Source organism: Pipistrellus kuhlii, unplaced genomic scaffold (genome assembly GCF_014108245.1).
Source record: "Pipistrellus kuhlii isolate mPipKuh1 unplaced genomic scaffold, mPipKuh1.p scaffold_m20_p_17, whole genome shotgun sequence".
Classification (NCBI taxonomy): Eukaryota; Metazoa; Chordata; class Mammalia; order Chiroptera; family Vespertilionidae; genus Pipistrellus; species Pipistrellus kuhlii.
This window is the reverse complement of record NW_023425482.1, coordinates 11,437,980-11,452,788: the sequence shown is the minus strand read 5'-3', so window position 1 is coordinate 11,452,788 and position 14,809 is coordinate 11,437,980. Positions and strand designations below refer to the sequence as shown.

At 41.4% G+C, this 14,809-nt stretch overlaps 1 protein-coding gene across 1 annotated transcript; it reads left to right on the top strand.

Moving 5' to 3' along the window:
* The first annotated feature begins 767 nt into the window (after positions 1–767).
* On the top strand, positions 768–11,473 carry DYNLRB2 (dynein light chain roadblock-type 2). The gene is made up of 4 exons (XM_036440999.2): positions 768–919; positions 3,054–3,129; positions 10,192–10,359; positions 11,219–11,473. Exons 1-4 carry the CDS (start codon positions 917–919, stop codon positions 11,260–11,262), a joined length of 291 nt encoding a protein of 96 aa, XP_036296892.1. The 5' UTR covers positions 768–916; the 3' UTR covers positions 11,263–11,473.
* Positions 11,474–14,809: the final 3,336 nt, after the last annotated feature.

The window sequence follows — 14,809 nt, the reverse complement described above, 5'->3', positions numbered from 1 at the left end:
CCCTGGTTGATCTTTAACTTGTTTCTCCCATCAGTTCCTTAAATACCCAGGACAATGCTCTGTTCTATGGTAATCTGTAGAACTTCCACCACTGCCACCTGCAATTTCTCAGCGACTCAGAACTGTTGACAAATAATGACCACAAAAGATCCTAAAGGATTAAACAAAAATACTGGTAAGCAGCAACTCGAGTAAAAAGCAGTGCTACAACTAGATGAGAACCCAAGTTGTAAGATGGTGCTTATCAAACGTATATATGATTGTACTATTCGATGCTGAGATATAGTTCTTCTTTAATAACCTATCCGTGCAGGGCAAGGGAGCAAACGTTACCAGCTCAAGAAGTACGCAGAATGTCACGAGGCAGCTGAGTATATTCCCAACCCCAGCGTCAGAGGGACCCCTCCCCGCGCTCGCTCCAGAGCAGGTATCACATGGGAGAGTATAGTTTCTGTTGTTGCATTTGGTCTGCCTCCCGACAGAATGTCCCCAGGACCCTGAGGACAGCAGCCTGGCACGTGGTCGGTGGTCTTGACTGAGGAAGTGGCTGTGACATGAATGCACACCTCAAGGAGCGAATGAATAAATGAATGAATGGACGAATGAATGATCCGGAGGCGGCCTTGGCCCCGCTCCAAGCCTGCCAGCGGCTCCTCGCCCCGCGGGCGTCGGGGAAATGCGGGTGAGCGCTCCAGGCCACGCGCTCCAAACTCCGCCTACGGCGGCCGGGAGGAGACAGCCGGTTCCGGGCGGAAAAGCCACCTCCGGCTGCCGCCCCGCCCTCGCGCAGGCAGGCTTGGGCACCGCCGCTTCCCGGAGGTCACTTCCTCCCCCGTCTCCTAGCAACGGCTGGAAGCGTTGTTGACAGCCCAGGCAGAGGGAGCTCCGGACTGAGCGCAGTTTCTCCGCCAGTGCGATGGTAAATCTGGGGTCTCCGCCTGCCACCCGGCGCTCAAAGGGCGCCGATCCGAGTGGGCCTTCGCCGCCCGGCTTCCGAGGTCCATCCAAAGGCCCCGGCCGAAGCCACTGCGAAGGCTGAGTGTCCAGAAGCTTCTTGGAAGGGCGACTGGGAGATCCTAGAGGGTGACCATGAAGGCAGGAAAGATATCTTGGGGTATATGGGGTGATTTCTGGAGGTGATACTGGGTGAAGAGAGATATCGAGAAAGAGGAGATACTAAGGGGATGAAAGATCCTGTGTGGGATGAGAGATCTCACTGTGAGGAATGCGTGAAAAGGAGCGAGATGGAGAGAAAAATCATCCTGAAAGGGAAGAAAGAGAGGGGACGGGGGCGAGCGCGAGGCAATGGAGAGCGGGGAGAAGGAGATATTGAGAGAGAAGAAAATAAAATAAAAAGTAGGAAGGAAGGTGAAAAGGGAGGTGAGAGAATAAGTAGGAAGGTGGGGGGGAAAGAAGGGAACTGGAAAGTTTGAAGGAAGAGCAAGTTGACAGCAGAGTTTTGAGAGGAATGAAAAGATGCTGAGGATCAACAGATTGGCTCAGAAATCACAGAAGTAGGAAACTGGGAAAAGAAGGAAAATCTGGAAGTCTGGGGAAAGCAAAGAGAAAGGTGTTGGGGAGGGAAGTAAAAGAGAAAAGGAAAGTGAGGGCAGTGATTTAAGGGGCTGGGAACATTGTCGTAGAGGTGGCAAAAATGTAATAAATTATTGATCCCCTCTACAGCTATTAGCTTTAAATGCGGCATTTCCCAAAGTGAGATGCAAATATGGTTGCTGTGTGAGATGGCTCAGAAACACCAAATAACAGAGTAAATCACATCTGAGAAAGTTATTCCTTTTTCATTTGATTTTCTTTTCAACCTTTAGACCATATCCAGGAGAAAGTTTCTGACAATATTAGGTGGTTAGGCCCCTATCATTTCACAATTTCAAATTTACACTAAAGAATAGACCTCAGGCTTGTAGAATAATATTTGCCCCCGTTTTTCTTGGTTATTTCTGTTTATGACCATATTTCCATTTGGTAGTGATGTATAGTTTCCTTTGAAAATGCATTCATTTAAGCCTTTAGCAATAATATAATTTCAAAGAAGTGCTAGATAAGTAATATAGATGGTATCCCTAATGTCAAAAAATTGAGATCTAGTCCATAAATTACTGAAATTCAGAAAACATCTATAGAGTGGTAACAAAAGAAGAAATAGGTTTTCCCACCCACCTTAGATGCAAAATAAAACTGTCTTGCCTAAGTAGCATAATGTTCACTTGTATGATGTTGAAAGGGGAAAATACCACAACACCTTATCAAGAGACTCTGCAGAATGATGTTTAAATTCAGAATATTCAGTGATTCCTTGGTTATGAACAATATGCAGGATTGGAAAAGATCATTCTTGGTTTTAGCATTTGTAGAAGGAAAGAAAACCACTGCAATATAGTTTATGCATAAAATTCATTCAGAAACCTGAGTTTAAACCCAGTAATGCGGTTCCAATGTAAGCATTCATGGTTGAACATTCAGCTTGCACTGAGAACCAGGCCATAGTTACCAAGAGATTCTTGGAATCTTGGAATAAGGTTTTACAGAATATCCTCAATTAGTCCTCTGAACTCCCAAATAGGTAACATTTAGAACTGAAAATAAGATTTCTCAATAAGGGATACTTTTAGACAGAAGATGACAATGATATAGCTCTATAAATATTAAAGTACTATAATAAAGTAAGGGAATTTTTATACAAATATGGAAAGACCAATGAGTGAAAGATGGTCAGGAGCAGATTTCTGTCCAATGTAAAGAATATGTTGCCAGTAAATAGATAAACATGTAGTGAGCTCTTGTGAGGCAGTAAGCTCTCTTTCTCTAGAACAGTTCAACCCAAGAGATTTGTCAAGGTTGTCTGCCAGGGATCCTATATAGACCTTTATATGAGACTTGACAATTTCAAAACTCTCTTCCAAAAGTCTGACATTAGTATATAAAACTTAAGTTAGAGAGAGAGATGGGAGCAATCTTTCCAAATATTAATTCTCTTTAGGATTGGGGTCACCACAAAGAATCTTTCGGTTAATTTCTATCCTGATCTCTTCCAGGCAGAGGTGGAGGAAACCCTAAAGAGGATACAGAGCCATAAAGGGGTGATTGGAACCATGGTTGTAAATGCAGAAGGTAAAGACATATGATGAGCTTCCTTCTTGACTTGCCAAAGCCAGCCAAGCCCCTGATGGTTGTGCCATGCCTAAGACAAGCATCTTAGAATTTGGAAATCAAAAGCACACTTTGTATATTTAAGCTATAGCATTTACTTTAAAACATGTATTGAGTATTACATGCCAGGCACTCTGCTAAGAACTAGGGATATAAATATGAAGAAGACATGTCTAAAAATGTCTGCATATTGCTAAGACACACTACTGTCTTTTAACATTTCAGGCATACCAATAAAACTTTTATATTGAAGATAGGGAGAGTATCATTTTTGGCAGTTTGTTTTTGTTTTAACATCATAGAGGGTACAGGGTTTCAGTCTTCATTTTAAATGGAATTGCTCCTTTGCCACATTTAATAAAATCTTTGAGAATTAGTTGTAATTTCTAGTATAGTCTTTATGGTTATAGTATACGAAGGCTACTACATTTCCACCTATGAAATCTGTAGACTTATCCCAGAAACCAGCCCTCACCCCACAGTCCATATTAATCCACAAAGCATTTCTCTAGCACACTGCCTGCCTCAGGCTCAGCTATGGTGTTACCTTTTAAAGGCTCTTGCTCACTTCATTGCTAATTCAAGCATTTGTAAGGGCAATAGGTGATACAAATCCCAGAGTATTAGTTGAAATAAGAGTACTAGTTACTTTATATAATTGAAGTTGCAACCATGGGATTGGCACATTGCTAACTCAGTGATTGGCAACAGAATCTCAAAACTAATCCTTGTTTTGGAGCAAATCCATATATATTTATTGATGGCTTTAAAACCTAAATAACTAAAAGTCTGTTTAAACTCTGACCTTCAATCCCTTATTATTAAAAATGGAAAATGACCTACTTTACTGATGGTTGTGATAAGTGAAGTAACTGTCAAGTGCCTGCCACAGTACCCAACACTTAATAGAATCCTGTCCTATAATAAATAATATTAATAAAAGCCTCAGGTATCCAACTGTTCAACCATTCAGTCATTATAGCATGCACTGACCACCAGGGGGCAGACACTCCAAATGGTAGGTTAGCATGCTTCTGGGGTCCGGCTGATGAGGACTGGGCAAGTCAGGCTGGACATGCCCTGGAGCCCTCCTGAGGTCCCCCCCCCCAGCCCCAACGATGCACTGATGGAGTCCCTCAGCCTGGCCCACACCCTCTCACAACCCAAAATTTCTCAGGGGATGTCAGAGAGCCAGTTTCAGTCCAGTCCCCACAGCGGACCCCACTGGTGCCTGAATCCATGCACTGGACCTCCAGTTATAAATAAATAGTTCTGAGAAGGCAGGGATTTTTAATTGATTTGTACAGATAAAACATATGATGTGTTTCACAAAATAAAGTTAAATGTAACATCAAATAAATATAATAAATACACTCAACTAGAGTGATCAGAAGGGAGTGGATTTAAGATCAGCCCTACAGGTAAGTCCAGATCCACGCCTAATACAATATTTCCAGGAAGTGATCCAACCCTAGTTCATGGTTCTGATTAAACTGATTTTAGGTCCATGTATTTACACAAACTCTGCCACACACACCCTCAGGTGGGTTAATCTTCGTCACTCCACAGAGGTACTGTATTCCTTTCCTTTGGCTGCCATAACAAAGTACCGAGTGGCTTAAAAAAACAGACAGTTATTCTCTCAGTTTTGAAGGTAGAAGTTGAAATCAAGCTGTCAGCAGGGCCAAGCTAACTTTGAAGGCTCTACAAGAGCATCCTTCCTTGCCTGTCTCCCAGCTTCTGGTGATTCCCAGCAACCCTTGGCCTTCCTTGGCTTGTAGACTCATACCGCCATTCTTTGCCTTCATCATCCTCTCCATGTCTCTTTTTTTCTCTTCTTATAAGGACACTAGTATTGGATTAGGTTCCACCTTACTCCAGTATGATCTTATCTTAACTAATCACATCTAAAAATACCCAGTTTCCAAATAAGGTCACATTCTGAGGTTTAGGATGTACCTGACTTGGGGATAGGGGTTTGTGGCACTCTTCAGCTCAACACAGGTGCATTACCTATCACATCCAGGTCAACTCACCTATGTGTTACTTTGGAAGAACTTAGTCTAAACTATGCAGTCCTGGCAATATGCATCAAATGTCTGAACAATAGTCTACCCTTTGATCTGTAATTCCACTCCTAGGAATTAATTCTGAGAAGTGATGAGGGAAAGATTAAGTCCAAATGGTAATCAGTGAGGCCTAATATAGAATACTAATAAATAAACACATAAATAAACCTATTCCAGCAATTTTCAACTGGTGTGCCTCAGAATTTTTAAAACATGCAATACCTGCTCTTTTCCCTTAGGTTGTCAAATAAAGAAATGACAACAGCCAACACAACAATAGCCATCTGGTGTGAATGAATCAAAATTAGACCTATTTTTTGTCAGATTGGCAAAAAATATATTTTTGGTGTGCCTCAGAATTTTTGTAATTAGTTTATATGTGCCATGAGATGAAAAAGGTTGAAAATCAATGATCTCTCCCAAAAGTAGGGAAATTTTTTAATTAATTATGTAATATTTACTTAATGAAGTATTTCTCTACTTAAAATGTTGAAGAATATTTAGAGTCATGGGAAACTAACCATACTATCGATGAAAAAAATCAGGGAACATAGCAGTACCCAGCATTTTCTAATAAAAAATTTAGCCAGGCACACACATACATTTAAAAATAAATATGGAAGAAAAGGCAGAGATGTGGTGATTATCTCTGAGTGATGGAATTAGAAATGATTTTTATATTATTTTCCTGGGATTTTTCAACACTTTTCTCATCCAGACAACAAAATATTATTTTTAAGACCCATTAACTTCTTCTAATTAACCTCTATTATGATAAGGTTATGTTAGAATTCAGGGTACTTTTCTGAAATCCAAATTAACCTTTTCCCCAAAAATATAAATAGGGGCTTACTTTTATGGTCATATTATTAATAACAGAGTATATAACAAGGCTGTTTATTAATAGCATGTGGTATAAGTTGTATGACCAGAATGTAATAAAATACTCCATTTCAACAGCCTACTCAATTTGAGATGAAAGGGTCATTTATTATAGTGCAGTGTTGTAGCTTTCAGAAGTCCCATGAAATTTGATTCTGAAAATATTTAACTAAGATGGTATTTATGTGGTCTTGTATTCTGCTAATGATGTTAGTCCACTAAGTCTAGGCAAATCATTTTAACATACTTTTAGATGGTTACGTAATAACCATCTATGGTGTTTATGCACTGAGATCTTTTCATATGCCAAATTAAATAATTTTTTGTTTTCACTGTTATGAAAGCATATACTTCTTATTCATGACAATAAAGTAGACTTATCAGTTTAGTCCAATGCTGAATGGTATAGGTTTTTGTTAGAGAAGATTCTTTGGTAACATTGATTTCCCATTTATAAAACCATTCATTATTTACAAGCTTACAGCACTGATCACTGAGTTAGAGACTAGTGAATATGTCTGAGTGTATACAGGGTATCCCCAAAAATGTATGCACACACAACAATTATAAAGACAGTGTTTATTAAAATACATTTCATTTTCAAAATTGGGCTATCAGCTGTTAAAGTGTGTATACGTTTTTTTGGGACACCCTGTATGTATGTATATCCGTCACATCTGTCATATATTCTTATGGATATAAGCCTGACTTCTATAGGATCTTAATTTGAAATGTTCTTGACATTTCTAACAATCTATCATTAGATTTTATCAGCCATCCAGCCAACTCCTTTTATAAATGTACAGCGGAAGAGTACCAGCTTACTGGGATCAGAAAGAATAATTTTAACGTAGTGCCATTTTAGGAATTTATACTATACATATATGCAAATGTGAAATGGCAAGCACAAAGACATACTCTGTAGCTATGTTTATAAAAGTCAAATATTGGAAACAGTCTAGATGCCTGTCAGGAGGATGTATTAGTTATATTACAAGCATCCATTTGACAGTCACATTACATAGTCATTAACATGAATAAACGAGCCTTGTGCATACTGAACGGAATCGTTTCCAAAGTGCATTAGATGAAAAAAAATGTAAGTGCAGAATAGAGAATGATACACTCCTATATAATAAAAGGCTAATATGCAAATAGACTGAACGGCAGAATGACTGGTCACTATGACATCAGGGGGCAGATGCTCAGTGCAGAAGCTGCCCCCTAGTGGTCAGTGTGCTTTCACAGGGTGAGCGCCCCTCAGCCAGAAGCTGGCTCATGGCTGGCCAGTGCAGCAGCAGTGGTGGTGGCAGTGGCAGGAGCCTCTCCCGCCTCTGCAGCAGCCCTAAGGATGTCCAACTAATGCCTTAGGCCTGCTTCCGGCACCACTCCCTGCACTGCTTCCCTGGGGGAGCGGGCCTAAGCTGTTAATTGGACATCTCCTGAGGACTCCCAGGCTTCCTAAGGGATGTCCGACTGACTGCGAGCTTAGGCCCAATCCCTTGGGGAGTGGGCCAAAGCTGGCAGGTGGACATTCCCTGAGGGGTCCCAGACTGCGAGAGAATGCAGGCCAGGCTGAGGGACCACTCGCCCTCCCCTCGAGTGCAAAACAATTTTGTGCACTGGGCCTCTAGTTAAAGAATATAACCACAAACCTACTTGAATAGGCTTAGGGGACATGTGGAAGAGTACCAAAGAAACAGGGAGCAGTGGCTACCTCTCAGAAGGGGAAGTGGGAGACTTTCATACCATGTGCTACAATTACTTCTTAATAAATTATTTTTTAATTACCTTGCATGGCACCAAGCAGGAGCTTCATAAATATTTGTTGATTGATTTTTCTCAAGTGTCTATAGGGGATATGAAAAACTCCAAGACTCTCCACAGTGTGCACTTACTATTCAAAAAGGCTAGCTGTTTTATTTATCGCCTTGCATCATGCATAGACTAACGAAATAGACCTGAGCATCTGATTCATATCTTGTCATCTGCATTTTAAATAATTTATTCTGGCTTTATTTCTTGTTTTGACACTAAGCAGTGCAGACTTTGGGTAGTCACCATTTAGGCTGCAAAATAAAACTGTTTCTCAAAGGTGCTCTTACAAGGTTGAGTGCTTGCTACATTCCACTCTTCTGCTTGTGCCTTGGGATGTTTCATCAGGTGCGAAAGACTTCTGGGGGAAAGTGGCCAACAAATAATAATATGAAAATTAACAAGCATATATAAAACCTGATTCATTGAGTAGGTTTTCCTGTAAATATTGTCCTGGTATTGTTTAGCTAGACCTATTCTAGAGATAATCATTTTCTTATAAGAGAAGCAATTAATCTATTTCAGATTCAGAATTAAGGCTCACAAAGGGTTTCATGAAAAACTAGTAAAATCCCAAGTTTAAAATTCTGGTCCACTCTTGAAGTGCTCATCTTGAGAGTTTCTAAAGTTATATTCTCGGAGGAAAAACCAAGAGTCACTCCAGCCTCTTTTATTGATTGTCCTCAATTCAGGTACCTGAGGAGTCTGACAATAATCTCTAATTCACCTATGTATGTCCCTCTAAATTAAAGACACATTTGCAATTCAAATTCCTGGGGTTCCCTGACCATGTGGTAGTCCTCAAAATTATAAGAAGGCCATTTCTGATTAGTTACAATATATGCAAATACCTAGCACAGCACCTGTTATTTAATAAGCACTGAGGGCTGAGTGACCCGAATTAAGCTAGATTGATCTGAACTGAACTGAATTATACTTGCATATTTGTCTGTCTAGACATTTCCAGTTAAATTAATAGGTTCTGTTTTAAACACGTATCATGGAGCAGTAGAGCATACAAGTAGCCAAATTTAATAATGCTTAACCCAAGAATGAGTTCAAACCATGAAATGCCGAGCAAAACTACGGTGTCTTTGTTGCTGTGTTCTCTAATATAAATTTTGTTTTTTTAAATACTGGATGTTATAAAGAATTTTTTTAAATCCCTTTTGATATGCTATCTAGCATGTGCAGTGATATCCCTTTCTAACTCTGGCCTCAGGAGAAAATGAGCATTATATCACAGACCAAGCATTTCAAAAGCAGGCTCTGTAGACAGGACACTGGAGGAATTCATTTTGTCTAGAAATATGTTCATCTAGTACTGAAACAATCAGTTAACAGCTTCCAAAAGACCTGTGCACAAAAGCATCCATCACACCATTAGCTACAAAAACAGACATGATACCTAATAATCCAACATTAGGGATTGATTATGGTATATTCATATAAATGAAAGGGTACAGCCATTCAAAAAAATATTGATGACATGGTCACCAACAAGGACAACTTGTATGCTGTCATTTAAATGAAGACAAAAACAATTATCAAATTTGTAATTATACAATAGTTTGACCCAAGTATTTTTTTTTTATCTTCACTCAAGGTTGTATTTAGAGAAGAGGGGGAAGAAAGAGGCAGAGAGAGGGGGGAAGGAGAGAGAGAGAGAGAAGGGGAGAAAGAGAAAAAGAAAGAGAAAGAGAGAGAGAGAGAGAGAGAGAGAGAGAGAGAGGGAGAGGGGAGAGGAGGAGGGAGAGGAGAGGGAGAGGAAGGGAGAGGGAGAGGGAGAGGGAGAGGGAGAGGGAGAGGGAGAGGAGAGGTGAGGGAAGGGATGAGATGGGAGCGGGCTCTTTAGCGGTCTCTTTCTCTTCTGGCGTTAGCTGTTTGAAAAGCTCGTTCGCGGCATCTCTTTCAGGAACCTCCGGAGCTCCACCACCTCTCCCTCCCTTATGTGGAACAGATCAGTTGCCTTACATATGCACCCTGACCAGGGATCCACCCTGCAACCTTTCCGTGTAGCAGAAAACGCTTCAGCCAACTGAACCACCCAGCCAGGACTGACCCGAGTATTTTTTTAAGTCTATGTAGAAACAAGAAGATTGGGAAAAAAATAAACTAAAATTGTTACCAGTGGGTAATACCAGCCATCACCTTTTCTTCCTCCTAACAATTATAAGTAGTTTCTATATTTCTACAATATTCATATTACTTTTATAAACAGAAAAATAATTTAACCCCAAGTTAAATCTTGTACCAGGTATTCCGATTCGAACAACCTTGGACAACTCGACAACAGTTCAGTATGCAGGCCTTCTTCATCAGCTGACCATGAAAGCCAGGAGCACAGTTCGTGATATTGATCCTCAGAACGACCTCACCTTTCTTAGGATCAGATCAAAGAAACATGAAATCATGGTGGCGCCAGGTAATTTGGCATTTTATTTCACATTTAAAGCATCTTCCTACTTTGCCATATGAAATGTTCAAAGAACAAGGAGTATAGATTCTAATATGCAATATGACACATAATGTTCTTCAATTACAAAATGAAGACATGTTTGAATCTGAAATTTTCAACTTGAAATTTTTGTGACATTGGTGAAGAATCTGACCTCTGAAGAAGTTGAATTTTGCCCACTTGCATTTGTTATTAGTAATAAAAAAAAATGTAGGAGCTGTAGGCCTCATGCTATTAATAAGATGAACTTAGCACACCGATTTTCTGGAGAGTGGGAGAATTGTCTCCTGTCTAGGGGATAAAGTAGGGGTGGATCACAGGCCTGTAATCTTCAGCATCTCTGTGGAGAGTTCAGACTCACCTGGCCTACCTAAAGACAGCAGCCACCAAAATACTTCTTTCCCTGAAGGAATTCTATTGCCAGTGTTGGTAAATGCCAGTGTAAAACAGGACTCATGCTCCTAGATGTAGTCTAGAATAAAAGTCTTCATAGTAGTACACCTGTATTATCAGAATTACCCACAAACTAAATAAAGCTTTTTTTCACACTGGCTGCATATTGGAATCACTTGGAAAGCTTTACAGAAATAATGATTGATGCCTGAACTTCACCCCAGACCAATTGAAACCAGAATCTCAGGGCTGGGTCCCAAGTAATGATATTTTGTGAAAGTTTGACAGATGATTCTGATGCAACCAGGGTGGAAAATGTTGTCTACACAAGGTCCAAGTGCTGTTTCACAGAGAAAAAGCAGATTTAGCTGATGTATTCATTTATGACATTTAATGTTTAGAGTCGGTTAATTCTGCCCATATCTTTCCACAGATAAGGAATATCTTCTGATTGTCATTCAGAACCCATGTGAATAGCCCTGCTACACATGGCCAAGCCCATCCTGTGACCCTGGGTTGAAAACACTTTACTCTTTAATAATTACTAAGATTCTATTCCAATAGAACTGATCTTTTTTGGATATTCTTTTCTATTTTTTTCATTTAAACTATTGTACGTGTCTCATTTAGTTCCTTTTGAATATATTGTAAAGTTGTGATTTAGCTATATAATAAATAAATTCTGGTATGTAAGTCTCTTTTCTTACAATTCATAAACTAAAAGAGTCTAGTGAGAAGACAGCCTTCCTTACTAGTATAATAGCGCTTTTAGTTGAGAAGTTAACTGTCACCAAGAATCAGTAGGAAAGTAGAATTTTTGCCCATTTTGTTGACGTGTCAGTGGGGCCCTCCGGGAGCTACAGGGCAGTCCCAGCCCTCCAAGTGTTGGGTGCTTCCCCAGGTCAGTAAGAGGTCAGAAGGATTGTCCTCAGCTAGGCCAGCACCACGGCCAAGCACCACCTCCCATCCCTTGCAAAACCCTTCAAGATCATACTTTGGCCACATCAGCCTGGAGACCAGGAGCAGGTGTTGGCAAGGGTACACACTTCAAAGGCTGACTAGGTAACCCAGAGGGTTTTGTTTTTACTAAATATTTCCAGCATTCAGAAAATAATCAAACCACAGATATAACAGATTTTCAAGACCCATATAGAACAGATATTAATATTTTGCCATATTTGCCCTTGCCCTCTCTCTTTTTTTAAATTAAGCTATTTTTTTATTTTTATTTTGAGATAACTGAGGATTCAAATCACATTGTAACAGATAACATAGAGAGGGATCCTGTGTAGCATTACCATTTTCCTCCACAGCAACATCTTTCTAAATTCCAGTACAATGGTGCAGGCAGGGAATTGACGCTGATTCAGGCTGAATACTGATTATTCCCATCACCACCAGTGCCTCTCATGGTGCCCTTCACCAGCAATCCACCAGCCCCTGACTCCAGGCATCCACTAACCTGCCCTATTCCTGAAACTCTGTCATATCAAGGAGATTATAGGAATGGAATAATACAGTGCATAGCCTTTTGGAATTGACTTTTTTTGCTCAGCATAATTCCCTTGAGGTTGATTTAAAAATATAAGAAAGAAAACATTGCAGATACAGCCAAAGCTCCTCCTCTGGTTCCTCCGTTCTCTCCCCCAAAGGATTCTCGTCAGAGGCACAAGTCACTCTCCACCAGGGCCCACAAGAGCCCACACCCGAGTTCCCAAAATGCTCTACAGCAGGCCAAGCATGAGGAACGGTGCACAGTAGTTTCACTAGTTCAGGTAAACCCATGGCCCCAGCTTGCATCCTGTGTGGCACCAGGGCCAACCCAGGCAAACAGTGTTTGGGGCAGAAAGGAAGAGCTGGGGCCAATCCCTCAGATTTAAGGGGTTTACTCTCCAAGTGGGAATGGGAGAGGAGATGGATTGCAGATGGAAGTCACTCAAGGTTCAGAGAGACAATGAACCCAAGCCTGTCCGTGCAACAGGTGTCTGATCGAGTACTGCTGGGGGTGGGGCCCCACATGAATATACTTGGAATATCCTCTCCAGAAAATTGCAGTGACCTCCAAGCTGAGATCAGCTGAATGGTGGTCAAAGACAAAGGTTTGGGAGTCACGAGTCCTGTTCTCATTCTGGCTTTGCCATTTTTAAGCGAGTTTTGTTGTTGAGAATCAGCTGAGCTGGTGCAGCTAAAGAGCACTCACTGGAGTGCCAACAAGTGTTAGCAGAAGCTGCCTTCAGTATAACTCAACTGGGGTGGCACTCACTGGGGTGGTGAGGAGAGTGGCCCATGACACATAGAAATATGAGTTCTGGGAACAGCCTTGAGGTTCCCATGTCATCCCAGCCTGCTGAGCCCGAGATTTACAAGGAAGATGCCGACTGTCTCCAGAGAGAACAGAACAAATGAGGAAATGAGCTTAAATTACAACCAGAGTGTGTTCTTCTTAATGTGTGGGATGGATAAACACAAAGGAAACATTACAGGAATGGAGAACCTATTCTACAGCACATATCTGACTTCTGAGCAATTTTCTAACACTTTAGTTTTTAAACTTCAGACTTGCAGAAGAGTAGCATAAATAACATAATGAACACCCAAATAAGCTTCGCCCACATTCACTAACTTCTTATATTTTACATTTGCTTTCTCTCTCTCTCTCTCTCTCTCTCTCTCTCTCTCTCTCTCTCTCTATATATATATATATATATATATATATATATATATATATATATATACTCCAATTTTATACTTAACAATGTAATACTGATATTCTCTAATAGAGTTACTCAGATTCCCCCCAATATATCTTTATGTGTGTTTTTAATCCAGGATCCTATCAAGGGTTACATGTTGCATTTGGTTGTTATGACTCATTTTTAGCTGTTTTTAGGACCCAGTTTTTCTCTCCTCTTTACCTCCAGGTGGTATCGAATTTGTATTTGCTCTCCCCAGAGTCCCCAGAGCCACCTGCTCCCCGTCTCCCTTGAGCCCCTGCTGATTAGACCCAGATGCAGCCTCAGGGAGAGGAAATTCAGCCTAAGAGCAGGCCTTAGTCACAGGTGTTAACCTCCCTTCTGACCCTGACTCGGACCAGACATCACCATGGACCCACCTCGTGCTTCAGCCCAGGGAGGTCTGGCTACCACAGTGGCCACTCCCCTAGGGACAGCTTTAGCATCTGCTGACAGTTTCCAACATAAACAAGATCTTGTTAGAACACAAAGAGCAAAGAAATGCATTACTGAGGGAAAGGCCCACAGAGATCACCTATGCAGCCCCTTGGTTTTACAGGTGAAGATTCACCTGAGCCAAGGGCTACGTGTCACAGGAGTCAGGTATGTGGGTTTGTTTTGGATGGTCACGTCTATGAGCGGGTGCGTAGGGTCTTATCAGAGGGCTCCTGCTCTTTTGAGACACCCCCTCCCCGCCCCTCCATACCCTCCAAACATTTTTTAGGAAGTATATATTAGCTCATTGTTATAAGGGTATCAGAGGTAACATTTGATTCCAATACCTAAATGTCATCTCCCCACAGTTCCCCAGCCCACCCAGAGCTCATCGGCAGATGCATGGCTGAGTGGGAAAGCCACTTCCTTCCTCCTGGCCCAGCCAGAATTTCAAGTTCCATCTGCGATGCAGCCGGGGGAAAGCTCTGGCAGATGCAAAGGACACCGCTAGTGGCAGGGCTCTGGGTGGGCTCTGCTGGGGAAGACAACCCTTCCATCCCTCTGGGCAGTGGATTCTGCCGTGGTCCTGCCTGCACTTTTCATCCAGAGGAAACTGTAACCCTTTGTTGGAGACAGTGAAGGTGGCAGCAAAAAGTAGAACTTGCCAAAGCCAATTGCATTGAAGGATGATATGACCTTTGGGAGTTTTTACAACTGCTCTCTGCCTTCCCGCACACACACATTCACGTTCCCTCTCAGATGCACAGCATAGTTAATTAGCACTATTTAAGAGATGCCTGGACCGCCCTGACTGGTTTGGCTCAGTGGATAGAGCATCAGCCTACAGACTGAAAGGT